Source organism: Pseudophryne corroboree, chromosome 1, assembly GCF_028390025.1.
Source record: "Pseudophryne corroboree isolate aPseCor3 chromosome 1, aPseCor3.hap2, whole genome shotgun sequence".
Taxonomy (NCBI): domain Eukaryota; kingdom Metazoa; phylum Chordata; class Amphibia; order Anura; family Myobatrachidae; genus Pseudophryne; species Pseudophryne corroboree.
The window spans coordinates 286,032,582-286,053,329 of NC_086444.1; the positions used below are offsets into that span (position 1 = coordinate 286,032,582).

Consider the following 20,748-nt stretch of genomic DNA (forward strand, 5'->3'; position numbering starts at 1 on the left):
TAGGGGTGCTGTGAAAAAAACTCTGATAGTCTAGGGCTCCGTGATTCAGAATAGATTGGGAACCACTGCTGTACAGTATTAATAATTATACTTTTTTGTTTGACTGCAAATAGTATTTATCACTACTTATTATCTATTCCTAATTCTTAGGAAAGCCCTGTGGGATCAATTAGCCCACGGTAATATACCACGGCTGATTGAATTCTGGCCAAATAATGTAAACCAGTGACCACCTTGTCCAATACAGATACAGCATAATGAGAGCCAATCTTTTTTTTTTTTTCACACTTTCTTTGAACCAAACAGTAAAATAGTTATTGTCCAATCTGGCAACTCAGTTGTTTAGCAACATGTTTTCCTTTGTTTCTCTGACTTGTTTCTTCTAGGAGATTGTAGGGAAGGAAAAGGAGGGGAGCTTGGAACACTGCACAACTTGCTACTGTAGTTTCCTCTACCCTATTGTCGATTTCTGAAATCTATGCTGATTGATGTTCATGCTTTGTCTCTAACTCATGACTGTGCTTACTATGTTTTGGGTACGTTACTAATGGTAGTGTTGGTGGGGGGTTATCCTTGTGTGAGTTATTTTTCTTCATACTGATTGATATGTATCCTGTATTTACTGAGCTTTCACCTTATTTTAGAAACTTAGAATTTTATGGAAGATAAGAACCACTTGGCCCATCTAGTCTGCCCTAAACACCTGTACACACACATTTACACATTTTTATTGGGAGCCAATTAACATACAGTAATGTATATTTTCGGAGTGTGTGAGGAAACCAGAGTACCTGGAGGAAACCTATGCAAGCACAGGAAAATATACAAACTACTCACAATTGGGGCCATGGTGGGAATCAAACCCATGACCTCAGTGCTGTGAGGCAGTGATGTTAACCATTACACCATCCGTACTGCCCATTATGATAATACTTTGTTCTTGTAGTTAGTATGTACAATAATTGTACTGTATGAAGTCTAAAGTAAACTGTACATACAAAAACAAAAGCATCTGGGATCCCTAACAAATCATGGTTGCAGTTATAAAATGTTACAATTTACTCTACAATATGGCACACAATGTTACCTCACACACAACCAGTGTCGGACTGGGGCATGAAGGGCCCACCAGGGGAATGCAGTTATAGGGGCCCATACTTAGGGGTGTGGCCAGCCTACAAAGGGGGTGTGGCCAGCCTCCCCCTAGGTTTGAAATACACAATAGTTTTGTGCAGTGTAATGCAACATATCTACCATGTATAATACAAGTGCACAGTCTGGAACCTGGGGCCTAATTCTGAGTTGATCGAAGCAGCAAATATTTTAGCAGTTGGGCAAAACCATGTGTACTGCAGGGGGGACAGATATAACATGTGCAGAGGGAGTTAGATTTGAGTGGGGTGTGTTCAAACTGAAATCTAAATTGCAGTGTAAACATAAAGCAGCCAGTATTTACCCTGCACAGAAACGAAATAACCCTCCCAAATCTAACTCTCTCTGCACATGTTATATCTGCCCCCCCCCCCCTGCAGTGCACATGGTTTTGCCCAATTGCTAACAAACTTGCTGTTGCGATCAACTCAGAATTACCCCCCTGATCCCTAGAGGAAGGAGTGGGCCCTCAGGCAGTGGGGCCTACCGGTGGTTTCCCTGGTACCCCTGTGGGCCAGTCCGACCCTGCACACAACTGCTGTTGAGTCAGTCCATGGCTTGCTGACGCAATGCCACTTCTCAAGATTACCTGCAAATGCTCTAGGGGTGCAGGATGCAAAATGGTCTGATGTCATTAGAAACCTGATAACATCAGATCCAGATGGTTTCAGAGCCTTATACTTCAAAATGTTCAGTGTAATACTCATCCATTGTCTACTGCCCTGTAGAACAGTGTTTTAAAAGGTAACTGCTAAGAATAGATGCTTGAAGCCAAAGAGAGAATCTGGTTATCTCATCAAGATACAGTATAAAGGGTTTGCCAATAGAGTAAAAGGATTATTAAATCTCCTTGTTACTGTTGCTGTCACTCTAAATGCCCCCTCACCTCACTCACTGGCCTATATATTATGCTCTCTCTCTCTCTCTCTCCCTCTCTCTCTCTCTCTCTCTCTCTCTCTCTCTCTCTCTCTCGCTGTATGGTCTTCTATTACAATACACAATTAATTACTCTTTAAGGGAGACTCTTCCCCTTCTTATTTATTGTGTATTCTTTTTCTAAGAACATCAACTACTTCTGGAAGACTAACATAATAAAATCCCTGGGGGTATATATTACACATAGTTATGATACCCTTCATGAAGAAAACAAGGAACTATTCATATTGTGGCCATAAAGAATTCTAGTTCTCAAAATGAATCTGCTGTCAAGACTAATCTATCGATTTAAGACAGGCCATCAAGATCTATCTTCTATAACTTCAGGCGTGCTACTTCCAATGGATCAAAAGTTTTCCACATAAGCCTAGCACTTGCCTGGTTTGCAACTAACCATGCTCCAGGGGGAATAGCTCTTTCTGTAGGATGTCTGCTCTGATTCCCATTATGGGAGTCCTGGCCAGAAGGAAACCAAGTCTTACATCATGTTACTCACATTTACTGCAAAATGTGGGACCAATGTTAACTGCACTTCAAAACTAATATCCCTCCCCTTTGGTATTTCTGTCCTTTGGTACAATTTTGAGTTTCCCCCATGCCAGTCATACTTTGCACCCTGGTCTAACAATGGTATTAGGATGGTACTGGATGTTTTGGAAGATCAGCAAGGCTTTGTCCACAGTCTAAACATGAATCTAATTGGAAAGTAGATCTGGGAATGCTACTTTAAGAGAACACTTCATGTACTATAAGGGAAAGAAGAGTGTTGAAGTCCACCATTTGGATTCATAATTGACATTTTTACTGCATTTACTATAGGTTGTACTTAGTGTGAACTCGAACATGGAAGATATTTTGCAAATATTGGAGAAGCTGTGGAAAATTAGTCTCCTTCCTCCATATTTAGTAGAATTATACCAAAATAACCACACTCTGGCATAACATAGCGACCCTCATTACTAACATCGCCCAAAAGCATATTTCCCAAAACCTCTGACCCTTTTTTTCTAATAATCTCTTTTTAAATCCTCAGTGCAGCTAGATGCTTAGTAGCTTATTTTTGGAAATACCCAGACTTTCCATCTTTGCAGCAGTTGCATAATAAGATTTGTCAACTTGCTACAATTAAGTAAAGCTTAACTAATTAACAAGATAATTCATAAATATCATAAGATTTGGGCTCCCTTATACAGTATACTGTACTTCTAGATATATTCACCCACCTGTTAAGGAGATTATTCATAGTGTAGATTGTAGATTGTCCCTGGCTTTGACCAGCCCAGCATATTTTCTTCTTTAGGATTTCAATATTGAAATTCTCAATTATACTTTTGATTTCCTAAGAATTAGCGCTTCTTTGACATCTATGAACCTTTCTTTTGTTTGTGATATATTCTACTGTGGACCTGTGACTGCAGCAAGTGTTTTATACTTGATGTTTCCTTTTCTGGTAGCAACACACTACATCAGTGGTTCCCAAAGTTTCTCATCTCACGGTGCACTAGAGCCTAAGATAATCGTTTACAATTATGAAGTTAAGTAAATTGTGATTACCTATAGGTTCAGTTGTGTACTTACGTTTCTTTTTGTCCATGTATTTTTTTTTATCATTGGCAGCAGCCAGTACTAGTTTTGCCTGTCACATTGACTAAATGATTTGATTTGGGCTTGACAACCAACCTGTGTCAACATTGCAAGTGCCCTTCATCACCCGGTTTGGGAACCCCTGCCTACTTTATTATTGCATGTTTTCAGCGATTGTTTATTTTCTTCTCTATTCTGTCTTCAAAATAGCCTTTGAAAGCAAAATTTTTTTTACCTGTTTTCAAAGGAGGCAGTCAATTGACCGCCGGACGGGATCCAGGCGGTCAATATACCGACGCCGGAATCCTGACACCATCTGCAATACCGGCGGTTGGAACTGGACTGGTTTCTCCACTTAGGTGGTGGTCCTCGCCACCAGCTGTGGGGGAATATAACCGGTCACCACCGGGACTGAAGCTTGGCGAGTGCAGCGAGCATGCAAGGGGACACGCTGCGCTATTCACTGGGATCCCAGCTGTCAGGATCCCGGCATCGGTCTCCTGACCGCTGGGATCCCGACCACCCCTGGGATCTCCTACTAATCCCGTTTTCAATTTATGTATGTGTGTGTACAAGTCAACGCCTTAACCACTTTACTGACGATTTATTTCGCCAAAAACCGCTCCAAAATTGTTTTATGTTTTTTTATGAGTGAATTAGGTGAATAACATGAATTTAACCCTATCCCAATTGATTTTAGTTAAAAAAAAGAAAACTTTTTTTTTTGCATTAAAAAAAAAATATATATATATATTTAAACATCAAAACATCGATTGTGAACATCGCGACCATCGGGAACATCGGGAACATTGCGGCTTTCATTTAAAAGCCGGGACAGCCTCCAGGTATTCAGGAGGTGGGGGGGGGGGGGGGCTTTGGGTGGCTTGGGAGGGTTCATTTACACACCCCAGCGGCTGCCATTGTCTGCAGCCACTGGAGGGGGGGAAGGGGTCCTGCCGTGCTGACCGATCACGGCAATCAGTAGGGGAGAGTGCAGGGAGGCAGAGGGACCTTCCGGTCCCTCTGACAGCAGCAGCGGAGGGTAGTTTCCCTTCCGTGCCGCTGCTAACACTCTCCATCTGACTGGTCGCATCCTATGCGACCAGGTCAGATAGAGCACTTGCAGGCATGGTCGCATCTGATGCAACCATGTGCAGCAAGTGCTGATTTAATTTTTAAATAAATATATTAAAAAAAAAACATTTTCTATATAAATAATCAGTTTTATCATCTGGAACTAGTAAGAGCAGTGAGGTCCATACCCTTGGCTACTGGGGTCCCCAAGGATAATCTAATATCGACTTTCTAGCCCCCATCCAGGACCGGTGCAAGGTTTCTCGGCACCCTTGGCAAAAGTTCAATGAAATAAATAAATGAATCTCACATTGGGCCTGATTTTTCATTTCCATATACAAAATTGCACACTTACTGTTGTATTTTTAATACATGCAACTTAAAATACAGTGTAAATGTACAGATGCACCAAGGAACAATATGATGTGAGCAGATAAAAAATGAAGGAGTCATCATCATCAACTTGAAGATGACTGCTACCGTATCCATACCTCCCAACTTTTCATTTGTAGAAAGAGGGACACACACGCGCGGTGGCCAAAAGGGGCGTGGTCTAAGTGGGCGTGGCTTCATGGGAGGACCTGCGATCGCGAGCCACTCCCCCATTTTTGCCACTGAGGGGGCATGCCCAGCGCTCTGTGAGCCGCTGGAATGCCCCCTCTCCCTCTGACTCCATTGAATAGACGCTGTGCGCATGCTCTGCTAAGCAAGGCAGCGAGAGACAGAGCCTCCCAACTGCCCCCCCCCCCTACCGTGGGACACTGCGGCCTGCGGGTGGGACTGCGGGACAGTCCCCAAAAAAACGGGACTGTCCCACGAAAATCGGGACAGTTGGGAGGTGTGCCGTATCTTTAGTGTTTTTTAAGAAATGCATAATTAATGGAAATAAATAAAATAAAAACATTGCTTCCCAGTAAAAATAATAAGCAGTACTTCTACTATAATGTAATAAATCACAAAAGAATAAACTTAATTGGCCTTTTGCAGTGTTTCAGTAAAGTATAACCATGTCCAGGTGTTAAATACTATCATGAGCAAACGCCAATCACAAGAGAATTCCTCGATAGTAGCTACACGGGATGAAAAACTGTAACATATGATCACTCTATCCATAAAATCCTGTCTCAGATATAATACTGTATCTCTTATGACAACTACACTAAATAAATACTCTTCATAGTAATATCACCAATGATATGCATATTATACTGTATAATATAGTGAATCAGAGCCTTGCACACAGCTCAATACAAATAAAATAAAAATATGCAGAAAAATGTACATGCAGTACAGGGAAAGTTAGGTACAAATAATAAAATACACAAGGGTGGTCATTCCGAGTTGTTTGCTCGCTAGCTGCTTTTAGCAGCATTGCAAACGCTAGGCCGCCGCCCTCTGGGAGTGTATCTTAGCTTAGCAGAATAGCAAACGAAAGATTAGCAAAACTGCTACTAAATCATTTCCTGCAGTTTCTGAGTAGCTCCAGACCTACTCCCAGATTGCGATCACCTCAGTACATTAAGTTCCTGGTTTGACGTCACAAACACGCCCTGCGTTCGGCCAGCCACTCCCCCGTTTCTCCAGCCACTCCTGCGTTTTTCCCTGGCACGCCTGCGTTTTTTAGCACACTCCCGGAAAACACTCAGTTACCACCCAGAAACGCCCCTTTCCTGTCAATCACTCACCGATCAGCAGTGCGACTGAAAAGCGCCGCACGAACAACAGCAACACTGCTAAGTTTTTAGTTAAATAACTAAGCGCATTCGCTCTGCGTACCATGCGCATGCGCATTTAGCAGCAAATCGCAGCATAGCGAAAATCGGCAATGAGCGAAATACTCGGAATGACCACAAATATCTCTTCGGTAAGTCAGCTACACATAGACATCTTACAAGAATTGTATCAGTTGTCTACACAATTATCTATTAAAAAGCAGTAAAAGCATGGTAGCAGAATTAATCCAATACATTTTTTTCTTAGGGGGACATTTACTAAGCAGTGATAAGAGCAGAGAATTGAGCCAATGGAGAAGTTGCCCATGGCAACCAATCAGCACTGAAGTAACATCTATAATTTGCATACTATAAAATGATACAGAGCTACTGATTGGTTGATGGGGCCACTTCTCCACTTGTTTACATTTTTCCGCTCTAATCACTGCTTAGTAAATGTCCCCCTTAGTTCCCAATCCTCAATCTTGCTATAGAATATACTGGTTGTTTTATAACCTTTAAAGATTTCCTTTAGGTCTTTGTTCAGACAGATACATAGAATTCACATGCCTAGTGTCGGACTGGGGCATGAAGGGGGGATGCTGTTGTAGGGGCCCATGCTTAAGGGTGTGGCCAGACTCCAGTGGGGCATGGACAGCCAGCACTGAGGTTTGTCTAACCATTCCAGAGTACATGTTCTATGCCCCTTGGTAAATATATAATAAACCATATTCTTGTGAAGTATAATGTAACACACATGTATAATGCATAATTGAAGTGCACTAGGATAGAGTCTGGAATGTGATGCCTAGAAGAGGAGGAGGGCCCACAGGCAGTAGGGCCCACCGGTGGTTTCCCCTGTTCCCCTGTGGACCAGTCCGGCCCTGCACATGCCACTACTTACACTTTCTGAGCCTTGCAATTGTATATGTGATGTTCTCAGTCATTTACTTTGCGTCAGTGGCTGCTACTGTATACAGTTTGTTGTATCCTGGATTACATGGCCTTATTATCCCAGTCTTCTCAGTCACTCCCCTGACTGATTGCCAGCTCCTAGGTAAAAGGAACATAGCCTGTATTTTAAGATGTAGAACACCCCGTGGGTTTATTGTTTTTAATATGTGGGAAAATATTACTGTGAATTGTTACTGTAATTGTATGCTCTGTTGGTATTTCTAATATGCAAGATGATCTAATCACATTGTGACCAAATAGGCTTATAATGTGTTTACTGCTAAAATATCAGATAGATATGTCTCTCCTACATTGCTGAAGCACTGTCGTTATTATGACATATAATATTACTGGTGTTTGACTAATCCTGGTTTATTACTTCCAGACACACTGTCAGTGCCTCGCTGGTCCCCGCAGATTCCACGCAGAGATCTGGGAAACTCTATCAAACACAGGTAATGGGACATGGGCGTGCAGCACAGACAGGAAATAGGAATCTATGTTAGCCAGCATGGGGCTCCTGGGATTCTATTGTGTATTTGTTATGAGGTCCTGAAAGCTACTAACCAACTTAATTGTGAAAAAGAGTTGTCTTTATGCCAATAACCTTTACATATTCTACATCTCTTTATAATATTATGGATTTTAATGATTTAACTCTTTTTTTGCTTTATGACTGTTCATCAGTTCTTTGATCAGTCATCTCCGTGTTACAAATTACAAACATCTGACCTCCAAGGAGTATATTATCATATAATACATGTTGCCTCACAATGTATTATAATTGTGCCATACACCTATGACATGCATTTACAGTATGGATATATTTATAACCTTCACAATAAACAACCACAGTTTGACAATAAAATTTGAGAGAAAACCGAGATATTTGACTGATGTGAATGGCCAAATATGCTCTGTAAAGCGCTGCGTAATATGTATGCGCTATAAAAATAACTGGTAATAAATAATAAAATAAATTACATACTCCTGCGGGTGGGTTTGGGGAGGGATATGAAGTGATTTAAATGTACTAAAAAGTTGGGGCGAGGCTTGGCATAGGACTGTACCTGCCTGCTGTGCTGCTGAATATCCTGGCTGCCACCCTGTAGGAGCAGTTTCCCTGGGTCGGACTTGGGGCTTCTACTGCAGTGGATATGGCTCCTTGGGCTCGGGACTTCTCCTGGAGCTGTGCCTGCGGCTCCCAAATGATTGGTTGCAGTCTCTGGTGTCTCTTCCCGGCGGCTGTTGTAAAGCGCATCTCCTCTGCTGGTGGGCTCCCAGGTTGCGGCGCCTCAAACTGCTCTGGCTGGACTGCATACTGGGCTGTTTGCTGAGTTGTCTTCTCTCTCCCTGAACTCCACTGGCGGCTCCCGGGACTTCACACTGATGGTAGCCATCTTATTTATTTATTTATAGTTTCATATATAGCACAGCAAATGCCATTGTCCTTTCAAATTGGAAACAACAGTAATAAAATAAAATAAAACAAAACAATTAGAAACAACAGTGATAAAATAAAACTGGCCATTAACAGACAGACATAGAGGTAGGAAGGCCTTACTAGCAAGTTTACAATCAATAGGGAAGTACTGTAGGTATTGATTCACAAGGATAGGTGTTATCTATTGCATAATGGTACACCAGATTAGATTCCTTTATCTTCACTGGCACTTGTAGTGCACTTCCGTTCCTCTGGCTGGTCTCCCTGCTGCTGTGGATCGCACTCTGCCCTTTTTCATCTAATCCTTTGTGCTGTGAATGGTGTGCAGCACTTTCTGCCTAGGATCTGTGGTTCTCCTGCTGTAGATACCCTACTGCTGTCTCACCTACTTTTAGCTTTTAACATGGTGAAGTCTGGCCTTGCTTACGGGGCTGCTTCTAAACTGGAACGTTTTGCTCGGAATTCTGCTCCCCCTCCACCAGTTGATACCCCATCTCCTTCTGACTGCTTCTGGTAATGTGAACATCCCTCACCTCTCCATTAAATATTTCCTTTATGCTATTGATGATTTGGAGAAATGCCTCCCAGTCAATATTGGTGAGGTTAAGGTGGACATTTCAACTATCCAACATGATCTCCAGAAGATAGGGGAACGAGTGAGGGAAGGTGAATGCCGTCTCTCTGCTGTAGAGGATCTCACTGCACTACTGCCAGGGCAAATTGCCTCTCTATCCACTGAAATGGCTGTGTGTCATTCTAAATTGTCTGATTTAGCCGGTCGGCTTAGAATAAATAATTTACGTTTTGTGAGTTTTCCAGAGTGCGCTGAGGGGTTCACTCCTGAGGTGTTCCTTGAAAATTGGCTGGTGCAGTTGTTTGCAGGGATGACTGTTTCCTGCAGCTTTCTGTGGAACGATCCCATTACATGCTTTTTAGACCCTCTTTTCCTGGAGTTCTGCCAAGTACTTTTATTGCCCACCTGCTTTGTTGCAAGGATAGTGATACTGTTCTGTGACTGGTCCGGCAGCGTGGCCATGTCAGATTGACAATCATTCAATGATGGTCTATCTTGATTTTGCTATTGAGGTGTAGAAAATTTGCTATCAATTTCTTCCTGTTAAACGCAAGCTATGTGATCAACAGCTGCACTACTTTATGCTTTTCCCATCTCATCTCTGTGTGGTGACTGGCGGCATTCCTCATTTTTTCAATACTCCCAGTGAAGCTGAGACTTGGCTAGGTGGACGCCCGCGGCCTCATCGTTGATATCCTTTGCTGGACTTGTTTGTCGTTTTGTTTCGGGGTACTCATGAGTTCTTTATCATTTTCTGTTCCTCCCATTTCATTAATGATTCAATTATGTGATTCTTTTATACTCTATGCTTTTACTGTGTTATGCTTTTGTTTTTTGGGTTGTTTTTCAATTAATTTTTTTGTTGGGAGGCAAGGGCAGCGGGGTGGGAGGACATGTGCTATTTTACCATTTGGACAAACTGAATAACCCCTTGCGCTATTTAAATTAGAGGCAACATGACATGAATACACTCAATAGAATAATTATAAGATAATTTTAATATCTATAAAATCAATCATGTATAGGTTACATAGACATAATCATAAAAAATTGAGTTAATTAGTATGCGCATACAAGTAAAAGAGCTGAATGCTAAACCTACTAATTGAGCATAAGAGGTGGATCATATAGCTACTAGTGACCACATAGGGCTAATTCAATAATCATATGTTGACAATGTCCTTATTTTTGTTCTCAGAATAGGACAGTCCCATTAGATGTGCTCATAGATATTTCATGATTAAATATCATGTGGTGTGATAAAAATAAATATGGAGCCTTTGTTTAGGTATATACCAATAAATGAGTTTAACCAATTGCTCATATATATGAATAGTTCTTTACATGTGGAAAAGCTATCCAGAATACATGGAGGAAATTTGTATATCACCCGGGGCTTGGTGCACAGCAAGCACCTGTAGAAGAAAGCTCCCGTCTTCCACAGTCCGTAAGTGGCGTCCTCCGTCTCCCACTGTGTCTGGCTCTCGTGCACACACCTTTGATCGCTTTGAGAGAGAGAGGTTGGTCCGGCTCCCGGAGCTCTGCGCACCGCAGGCGCTGATCAGTTGATTTTGCTCCCGTCTTCAAGCCGCCGCATATAGCGTCCTCCCGTCTCCCGCTTGTCAATCTCGAGCAGCGTTGCACATCAATGTGGACCTATAAGCAATGTCCACTGGGTCACATAGGGCACCTTCTCCTTCACAGAGAAGGTGCCCTATGTGACCCAGTGGACATTGCTTATAGGTCCACATTGATGTGCAACGCTGCTCGAGATTGACAAGCGGGAGACGGGAGGACGCTATATGCGGCGGCTTGAAGACGGGAGCAAAATCAACTGATCAGCGCCTGCGGTGCGCAGAGCTCCGGGAGCCGGACCAACCTCTCTCTCTCAAAGCGATCAAAGGTGTGTGCACGAGAGCCAGACACAGTGGGAGACGGAGGACGCCACTTACGGACTGTGGAAGACGGGAGCTTTCTTCTACAGGTGCTTGCTGTGCACCAAGCCCCGGGTGATATACAAATTTCCTCCATGTATTCTGGATAGCTTTTCCACATGTAAAGAACTATTCATATATATGAGCAATTGGTTAAACTCATTTATTGGTATATACCTAAACAAAGGCTCCATATTTATTTTTATCACACCACATGATATTTAATCATGAAATATCTATGAGCACATCTAATGGGACTGTCCTATTCTGAGAACAAAAATAAGGACATTGTCAACATATGATTATTGAATTAGCCCTATGTGGTCACTAGTAGCTATATGATCCACCTCTTATGCTCAATTAGTAGGTTTAGCATTCAGCTCTTTTACTTGTATGCGCATACTAATTAACTCAATTTTTTATGATTATGTCTATGTAACCTATACATGATTGATTTTATAGATATTAAAATTATCTTATAATTATTCTATTGAGTGTATTCATGTCATGTTGCCTCTAATTTAAATAGCGCAAGGGGTTATTCAGTTTGTTTTTGGTACACCTGGTTTCAATCAGGTGAGATTGTGTTGGCCATATCCACAGGCCAATATACCCTGCTTGCGGCTATCTAGATTGCATGAGTTGCGAGAGCAAATTTGGAATTTTTTGTGTGGAGTGGGTGTGATTACAGATATAGACACCCATCCGCAATTGTTCAAATTTAACCAATATTATTAGCGCCTGACATTAGTATTAGTATTTTACCATTTGGGGCTACCGCTCCATAAAATTTATTGAAGGGCCTCGCTAGTAATGGCTGAGTTTACTTGCCTTCTTTGTTCTTCGATTGGGGGGGAAGGGGGTACGTAGTGTAGAGTAGTTGGGGTTTGGGGAGGAAAAAGGGGGGATTTTCTTACAGTTGCTGTCCATGCTTTAGAGACTTTGGCTGATGTGTGTTTTCATTACTTTAGTTTTATTTCTATTTTTCTAGAGGAGCTGATATCTGCATGACCTGATCTAGTATTGGGTACTGAGGCCTTTCCTATTTAGACTGTATGTAATTTTTTTATTGAGAGTTATATTGATCCTCTACATTGATTTTTTTTTTTAATATTCTGCTAGTACTTACCTCTCCTGTTATTTTGATCTTCTGTAGTGGGGGCCTGTGTGGCACCTTCTGGCACCCATATTATTGTCCTAAAAGAGGTTTTTATACCTGTGGGCTATCTATATGTTAGAAGTTATTTCTTCATTGATTTTGATTGCCTGTGATTTGGCTACCTCAATCTATCCTTTATTTTATGTTTCCTTTGATATGTATCCTACATATCAAGCTACATACTAGGCCAATGCATATACTAATTTGTATATGTTGTCTTTTTACTAGGTCATTGATATTTGTTGTTCGAATTAATGCCAAACTTTTGTTTCATTCTCTGACAATGTATATGTTTGTCCTGACTCCCCTTTATTCTGTTCATGTGGGTGTAAGTGTTAAAATCCCCCCCCCCCCCCAAAAAAAAAACCAATGAATAAAAATGGTATAAAATAGTTACTTGGGATTAGAGGCTTGAGCAGAGATGAGAGATTGGAAATATGTTTGGCAGTGTCCACAGCATTACGGTAAGAGTGGTAGACAGTCTTATATGTGAAGAAGTCGCTTGGAGTACGAAATTTACACCACTGGCGTTCTACTTTACGGGAGCGTTTTGTAGGTGTCTTGTTTATTTATATGCTACGGGTGACATCTAAGTCTACGTGGAGTGTGATAGGCAGCTGGAGCCACTTCATTTAGGGCTATTTCTAGAGAAGTGGATGTAGGATTGGTGAGAGCAGTTGTTGTAGAGAGATGGATAGCTGTTGAAAATTAAAAGCATTAATAGTTCTGCGGTTTTGAGGAAGCTTGGTAGACTTCAGTGACATTGAGAGTTTTTGTAGGTGTCTTGTTAATTTATATGCCATGGTTGACATCTAAGTCAACGTGGAGTGTGATAGGTAGCTGGAGCCACTTCATTGAGGGCTAAACCGTGTATGTGAAGAATTGGGACAGTGATATTCCAAACAACCCTCCTTTACTGTTACCAGGCCTGGAAGTATGTGTGAAGTGGAGACCACCATGTAACAGTGCTGCATGGGAGGCTGTGCCTGATCGTGTGAGCTATGTTTCTGTTAAGTTTTTTTAAATGAATAGGGCATGGTTGGATGCTATTTTTTTTTTTTTGCAAACAGCGTGCATTCCATGAGGCGCATTTTAGTAAGTTGGAGGGTGTTGGGAGACACAGTGTTCATGAGATTTGCTAGATTTTATTCATATGAATGTGAGTGGGGCATGTGGGTGGGGCCTGGCTTTAGTGATATGTCACCAGGTAGTAGAAGCAGAAGGATAGGGATAAGTATAGTTGTAGGAGGTGTTTGAATGTTTTAAAATGGCAACAGGTTGAGCATGTTACAGTCCGTATATATTGGTAAACAAAAGGCTCATGGGAGTTAATAAGAGGGGAGTGATTTACTGAGACTGCAGTGTACACAGGGAGATGAGTTGCAGGGAGAGTGAAGGATGTATAGTAATAGCCTTAAAGAAGATACAATGGAATGAGATTGCAAAGAGCAATTTGTGGTACCTAGTGATTTTGATTAAAAAGTATAGATATTTAGGGTAGTACATACCTATCTGGTAAGTTTTTGCAGTGCGCAAACATGGAGTTCAGTGTAGAATGTCCAGGTTATACATGCAGCGGGTGTTTTGCCATGAACAGTTGCTGAACTCACATTTGTAGTATCAAAGCAATCCTTCTGTAGTAGTGTTTGTTTATATTATGTTTCCTTATGTTTAATGCCGGTATAATGCAAATATTATGATTAACATCTTTGAATTAAACACTTAAAATGTAAGCACCTACAGCCTAACAATGATCTGTAAGTAGTGAAATGTGTCCTGTGAATGCAGTGATATGTGTCATACAATATGTATTATATACATGCCTTTTTGGGAGTTGTTATTGTTTGCTCATCACCATTAATTGCAGTAAAGAATATACTAAGCATAGTAATATACCAAGATCAGTACTGCAGCTTTGTTATTTAGGCCATCAGTTCATTTTTCAAGTCAGGCCTTTGAGAAACATTCTTCCCTCTAGAAAGAAAGAAAAACACCATTCTACATAAATATATCCTAATATTATAGTACTGTATCCTGTTTGTATACTTTAAATACAAATGTTGTCAGCAGCAATGTAAATATATAATAATAAAAAACACTTTAGCAACTTCAGCATAGTCGTTTTTTTTAAATAATTTAATGAAAGCATGCTTATTTAATTTTCTTTATACATTTCCCATTTGTTGCTTATTACCAATGCCTATTGCCTTACAGTTAATGGAATAAATTCTAGCTAGCATGAAAATTACATTTATCTGTAAAAGTTAAACCATGGTATTTCAAGAGAGTGTAAGTAAAATGCTTCCCTTGCTTAATACAAGGTGATTGATTTCTCTGTTTAAGAAGAGTAAAGACTGAGCCATCCTCGTCCTACCTGAGAGCAATCTCATCTTCTTCTACTCTCTCCCGCTCCCTCACTCATCTCCCAAGAAGGAGGATCTGGCCTGAATTTGAATCCCATTACAACAGCAGAACTATTAAGATGAGATAAAACTCTCAGCAAGGATGATAAAAAAAATCTAATTAACTTGAGGCTTGGCAGAGCAGCAATAAATTCTATGCGGCGAAAGAGGAAGAATTCTGTAAGCGCATTGGAGATAGAACCCAATCCTTTCTCCCATCCTTCCATCGATAAGACATTTTCTCATGTGAATATTGGACTAGGTTAATACACTGTGTATAAAGTCGTATATATAAAGTCTGATATCTGTCAAGTGTAGTGATGTCCACTCTGCACACACTTGAAAATCCTTCCTGTTGCGAAATTCTGCGTATTGTGAGCTCAAAATAAAAACAGGGTTACCGAGATTTCATGTTAAAATGCAGATGACTGGCAAATATAAATGGGCAAGTCTAAGAGATACCAGAGCTATTGTGAGTTTCTGAGTCATTGCATGTTAGAACCTCAATATATAAACAAACCGACATGAAATTGGATTTAAAGTGTGGGGAAAATTGGAAAATCTAAATTAGATAGAGAGAGAGGGAAGAGAGAGAGAGAGAGAGAGAGAGTGAAGAAAGAGAGAGAGAGAGAGAGAGAACGAGTGACAGAGTGATGTCCAAGGACTATCAATCAGTGGAAAGACTCATCCCTGTGATATGCCTTGTGTTTACAATAAAACCAATGTATTTAAATAAAAGTTAATGCTTGTATCTATCACTCGTTTTTATAATGTTGCATATCATAACATAAGGAGATCTGTGGTATAATACATGCAGTATGTATTTCTCTGTGTTTGTACACAAAGCTGCAGCTGAACCAATAGACACAGTTAGAAGAGAGGCACTGCCAGGAAAAACTCTCCTACTAATACTATTACCAGTTTTCAGAAGTGGAAAGTGAGGGCAGGACCTAGAAAGCACTGCCAGCAAAACTGAAGTCATCCGGCCCTTAACATTTTTAGGAATAAAACAAAGACTATTAGTGGAGATGTTGCCCATGGCAACCAATCATATTCTAGCTATTATCTTCTGGAAGGTGATAGAAAAATGATAAGTGGAATCAATGATAAGATTGGTTGCTATGGGCAATATCTCCACTTCTAGAAATCCGCTCCTTAGTAAATATACCCCTTAGGCTCTTAACTAGTTGGGAGTGGAGATGGGTGAATATGAAGTGGCAAAGAAAACTTGATATGTGATATTGAATTTGCACAGTATTATGATGATGATGATGATGATGATGATGATGATGATGACTATTAGTATGATGGTGATTATTATTATTATTATCGTGACTAATAATAATAATACTTTTATAATTCATTCAAATTCCTTTTTTATGACATATCAGGGTTTCTTTATTCTAATTTACTCATCATTACGCCATATTTAATATACAGTTGAAACATAGTTCTTTTTAGTGCTCGTGATGAAAGTCTTCTCTGTGCTCTCCCCACCTCTATGGTCTTGTATGCCATTAAAATGCATTATTATTCCTAAGCAACAAATTCTTCTGCTCATTAATTAGTGTTATTTTATTTTAAATTGTTGACCAGAAGTCAACCTACTGTACTTTGTTTTCTTCCTAGGTTCTCCACCAAGTACTGGATGTCTCAGACCTGTACTGTATGTGGGAAAGGGATGCTGTTTGGACTCAAGTGTAAAAACTGCAAGTATGTTGTAACACCTTGTTCTCCTTTACATGGTTCACTGGTTTAAGAGATGAGTGATGTGGTGGGACATTTTCAAATCAAGTTGTAGTGCAACAAGATGTCACAGTGGCATGTAGTTCTGGTAATGTAATTGTTGTTGAATTTGTCTTTTGGTTTCAGAGAATCCTGTGAAATTTTGAGGCGAGACGTGAAATGAGACCATTAGTGAAATAGTGCTTTATAGTAAAGATTTTCTATACTATAGCTGCTTATAACAGTAATAGAAAATCTATGGCAACAATATATCAACAAAGGTTCTGTGGCATAGCTTGGAGATACTCATCTCCCCAGTGATAATGCGCTGACAACAGTAAGAGGAATCGTAATGCTTCTCCAGCCAGTGTTGAGACCCCCTGCACAAGTCCAGCCAGTGCATGTGCCATGTTGCTCAAAACCTGTGTGTTGCTCAAATGAATTTTCCATGGAAAATTAATAAGGAAAAAAAGAAAGTATATAAAGTATACTGACTGACTCACTGACTCATCACAAAATCTCTGGAACCATGAGGACTAGGAACTTGAAATGTGGACAGTAGCTTTATTTTGAGACATACTGTAGGCACCCACTAAGAAGGGATTTTTCAAAAGTCCATCCCCAAAGGGGTGAAAATAGGTGAAAAAATGCCACAAATACCACTGACTGACTCACTGACTCATCACAAAATCTCTGGAACCATGAGGACTAGGAACTTGAAATTTGGGCAGTAGCTTTATTTTGTGACATACTGTAGGCACCCACTAAGAAGGGATTTTTCAAAAGTCCATCCCCAAAGGGGTGAAAATAGGTGAAAAAAATGCCACAAATACCACTGACTGACTCACTGACTCATCATGAAATCTCAGGAACCATGAGGACTAGGAACTTGAAATCTGAACAGTAGCTTTGTTTTGTGATGTAGGTACCTACTAGGAAGGGATTTGTTCAAAAGTCTACCTCTAAAGAAGTGAAATGTGTTTTGTGTACAAATTCTTCATTATCTCTTAATCCAGATAAGATTTTGATTTGGTTTTTGCATATAAACGTTACCAAATTAAGTGCCTAAGTAGATGTATATATTTTTAGCAGTATGTTAATCTAGGTTTAAAAACAATTATTATTTTTTATAAAACATATTTTATTATAGAACTGTATATGCAAATTACAGAGATCAAAGGAGAATAACACAGCATGTGTCAGTAAACATAAAGATTCGACATTGGTACATCAAAATTGAAAACTTGATAGCTACACACAATCAGGATAAATAATAGAACAGTACAGGGTTTCTAAATTATACCAAGAAGTCAGGCTTATTGCCGCACGGAGAATATCCTTCCTATTTGAGGGTAATGTTTGTATGAAAGGCAACCAAACACCAAAGAAGTTATCTTTGTTGAGCGATTTTTACAGCCAGTCCATATGGAACAGGTGCTCTATTCTAGGCATAAGTATCGCCAGGGATAGAGTACCAGCAGTGGCCCATTGCGACAGAATCGTTTTTTAGCTTCCGCTGTTATTTTTGCTAACAACAATTTATCCCCTTTAGACAATCTGGGGTGAGGATGTGGAGTATAAATGTTCCACATTGCCCACTCAGCGGTGACCTTAAACCTTAGTTTAAGAGTGTCATTGATAAAAGACTGAACTAATGCCCAAAATGTCTGAACATCTTTACACGCCCACATACAGTGCATAAAACCTGCATCTGGTTGCATACATTTAAAGCAGTTTGAGTTTGAGGAGGCACCTGTTAAAAACTGTAATTTAGGTTTGATGTAAGCACGATGATCATGTAACAACTTATAATGCATCTCTGCATATGATGTCGAAATGAGGTGTTTATTTAATTTGATGAATGAGGGCAATACTTCTTGTATAGTTATATCAGGAAACTCCCCTTTCCATTTTACCAGACCTGAATTTAACATGTCTAAGTTTAACTGACTTTTTACAAGGAAATAAATAAATGAAGTTGAGCAAATCAATAAGGACTCTTGAGTAATTATGTTATCGATTTTACATAGCTTATCTTTGTCCGATAGGGCTGAAACCACTTTCTTTATAAAACTACAAAGTTGAAAATATTCAAAGAGAGGTATAGAGAGATTTGTGGAAATGATTGTTGTAGTTGTTCATACTGTATGTACATACTGTATCTGTAGGGTGTTTACGTCTAAACACTGGTGAACCAAACGAAGACCTTTCCGAGATCAAGAGGCAAATACCTCATAAGAAAGGCCTCTAAGGAAGTCTGTATTATGGGTTATGGGGATGAAAATCGTTTGAGAGGCGGAGGCCCCTAACTTTTTCCTGGTCGTCCTCCAGGTGGGCTGTGCATGTAGTAGTCAATAGTAAGTTCTGGGAAATACTATCAGGAAAGTCAGTAGATTGCATATGTAATAGGCTAGACCAGGCATACCCAACCACGGTCCTCAAGGCACACCAACAGTGCAGGTTTTAGTGATATCCAAGCTGCAGCACAGATGGTTAAATCAAAATAACTGAGCTACTAATTAAGTCACCTGTGCTGAAGCCTGGATATCACTAAAACCTGCACTGTTAGTGTGCCTTGAGGACCGTGGTTGGGAATGCCTGGGCTAGACAATGGTATCGGAGGGTAGAATGCCTGTTCCAAAGTTGTGTTAGCATAATGTTCTGAATCTCGTAGCCAGTCTCGGGCATATCTATAATTTGCCGCTAATGCATACGTGCGAAAACATGGTAAATTAACCCCTCCCAATATGGGGGATTGATTAACCTTAAACAAGGAGATACATGTTTTTTTTTTTATCAGCCCATACAAATTTACTTACAGCAGTATTTAAAACTTTTAAATCTGCATCTGAGACCATCAAGGGTAGCATCTGTAAAGGAAAAACAATTATTTTTTAACAATTCTTTTACCGAAAATTGGTCGATTTTTGTTTCATTTGAAATTGGAGGATTGTTAGGGTCTTCTTTAGCATCCACCTAAAACTGTTTTCAGTCCGAGAATTCCTCTGAACCTATCAGACTACCATTTCCAGTTCAAACGGCTGCAGTTCCCGGTAAAGGTCTGCTACGCCATGATCACTAACAAAGCTCAGGGGCAGAGTTTGAAAGTGGCTGGTGTGGATCTGAGGAGTGATTGCTTCTCCCATGGCCAGTTGTATGTGCCTGTTCTAGATTCAGCTCCTCTGACAGACTGGCCTGAAGGAAAGACTAAAAATGTACTTTACCAGGAAGGTAAATCCCCACTTTATTTCTATAATTTACTGATTTCTGAGTATCACTGGTAATTTTTTTAAAGTAAAATAATAATTTTGGCCTAACATACAGCATTGTATTGTGTCTGTACTAGTATTTTGGACCCGTCATTTTCCATGTCTAGCTATTGCTGAGGTTTATTTCCCTCCTCTCCCTTTCTGTCTTTCTTTCTCTCACGTCTGTCTCTCACTCTCTCTCTCTATCTCCCCTCCTCATACTGTGTGTCTCTCTTCCCGCCACATCTTACGCTCCCATTCACATCTCTATCTCTCTCCCTCTACCCCCTATTTGCACTGCCCCATACCACCTGTAAATAATACTGCTTTCTCAGGTGCAAAATCTTTTTTTGCCCGGGTTACATGTTTGCATTTGAATGATTATATATTACCTGTGCTCAGCATATGCAGGGCTGCCAAAACATATGACAGGCTCAGATAGAAGGAAGGGTGGCGATTACACAAGTTCTACATACTCTTACATATACTAAATTACAGTATTTTTACCATAAAGCTGTAGTCTCTAAATTGCACTTACAGTATATGCAGATGACACAACAATATATACACTAGAAGCTACCCTGTACAAAATTTCTCTGTAGCTGGAAAATGGTATTTGGAAGAACACATCTCCAAGACGCATAATAACATCTCAGTTATAAGTATAACATTTCAGATGATGTGGCCTTATCATGCAAAACATAATTCACAACTAACCAAAGTAGCTTTTTATAGGAGCAAATCTTGCTGTCTCTTACGTCCTAGGGGATACTGGGAATCCATTTAGTACCATGGGGTATAGACGGGTCCTCTAGGAGCCATGGGCACTTTAAGAACTTGTTAGTGTGCG

At 40.3% G+C, this 20,748-nt stretch overlaps 1 protein-coding gene across 2 annotated transcripts in view; it reads left to right on the plus strand.

The window, feature by feature from the left end:
• The window catches only part of KSR2 (kinase suppressor of ras 2), an 868,249-nt gene that overhangs the window by 576,089 nt on the left and 271,412 nt on the right, over nt 1-20,748 (plus strand). For both annotated transcript variants that reach the window (XM_063964329.1, XM_063964330.1), the window contains exons 6-7: nt 7,798-7,867; nt 16,555-16,638. In XM_063964329.1, the coding sequence (XP_063820399.1) occupies nt 7,798-7,867; nt 16,555-16,638 (154 nt within the window). The remainder of the gene's footprint in view (nt 1-7,797; nt 7,868-16,554; nt 16,639-20,748) is intronic.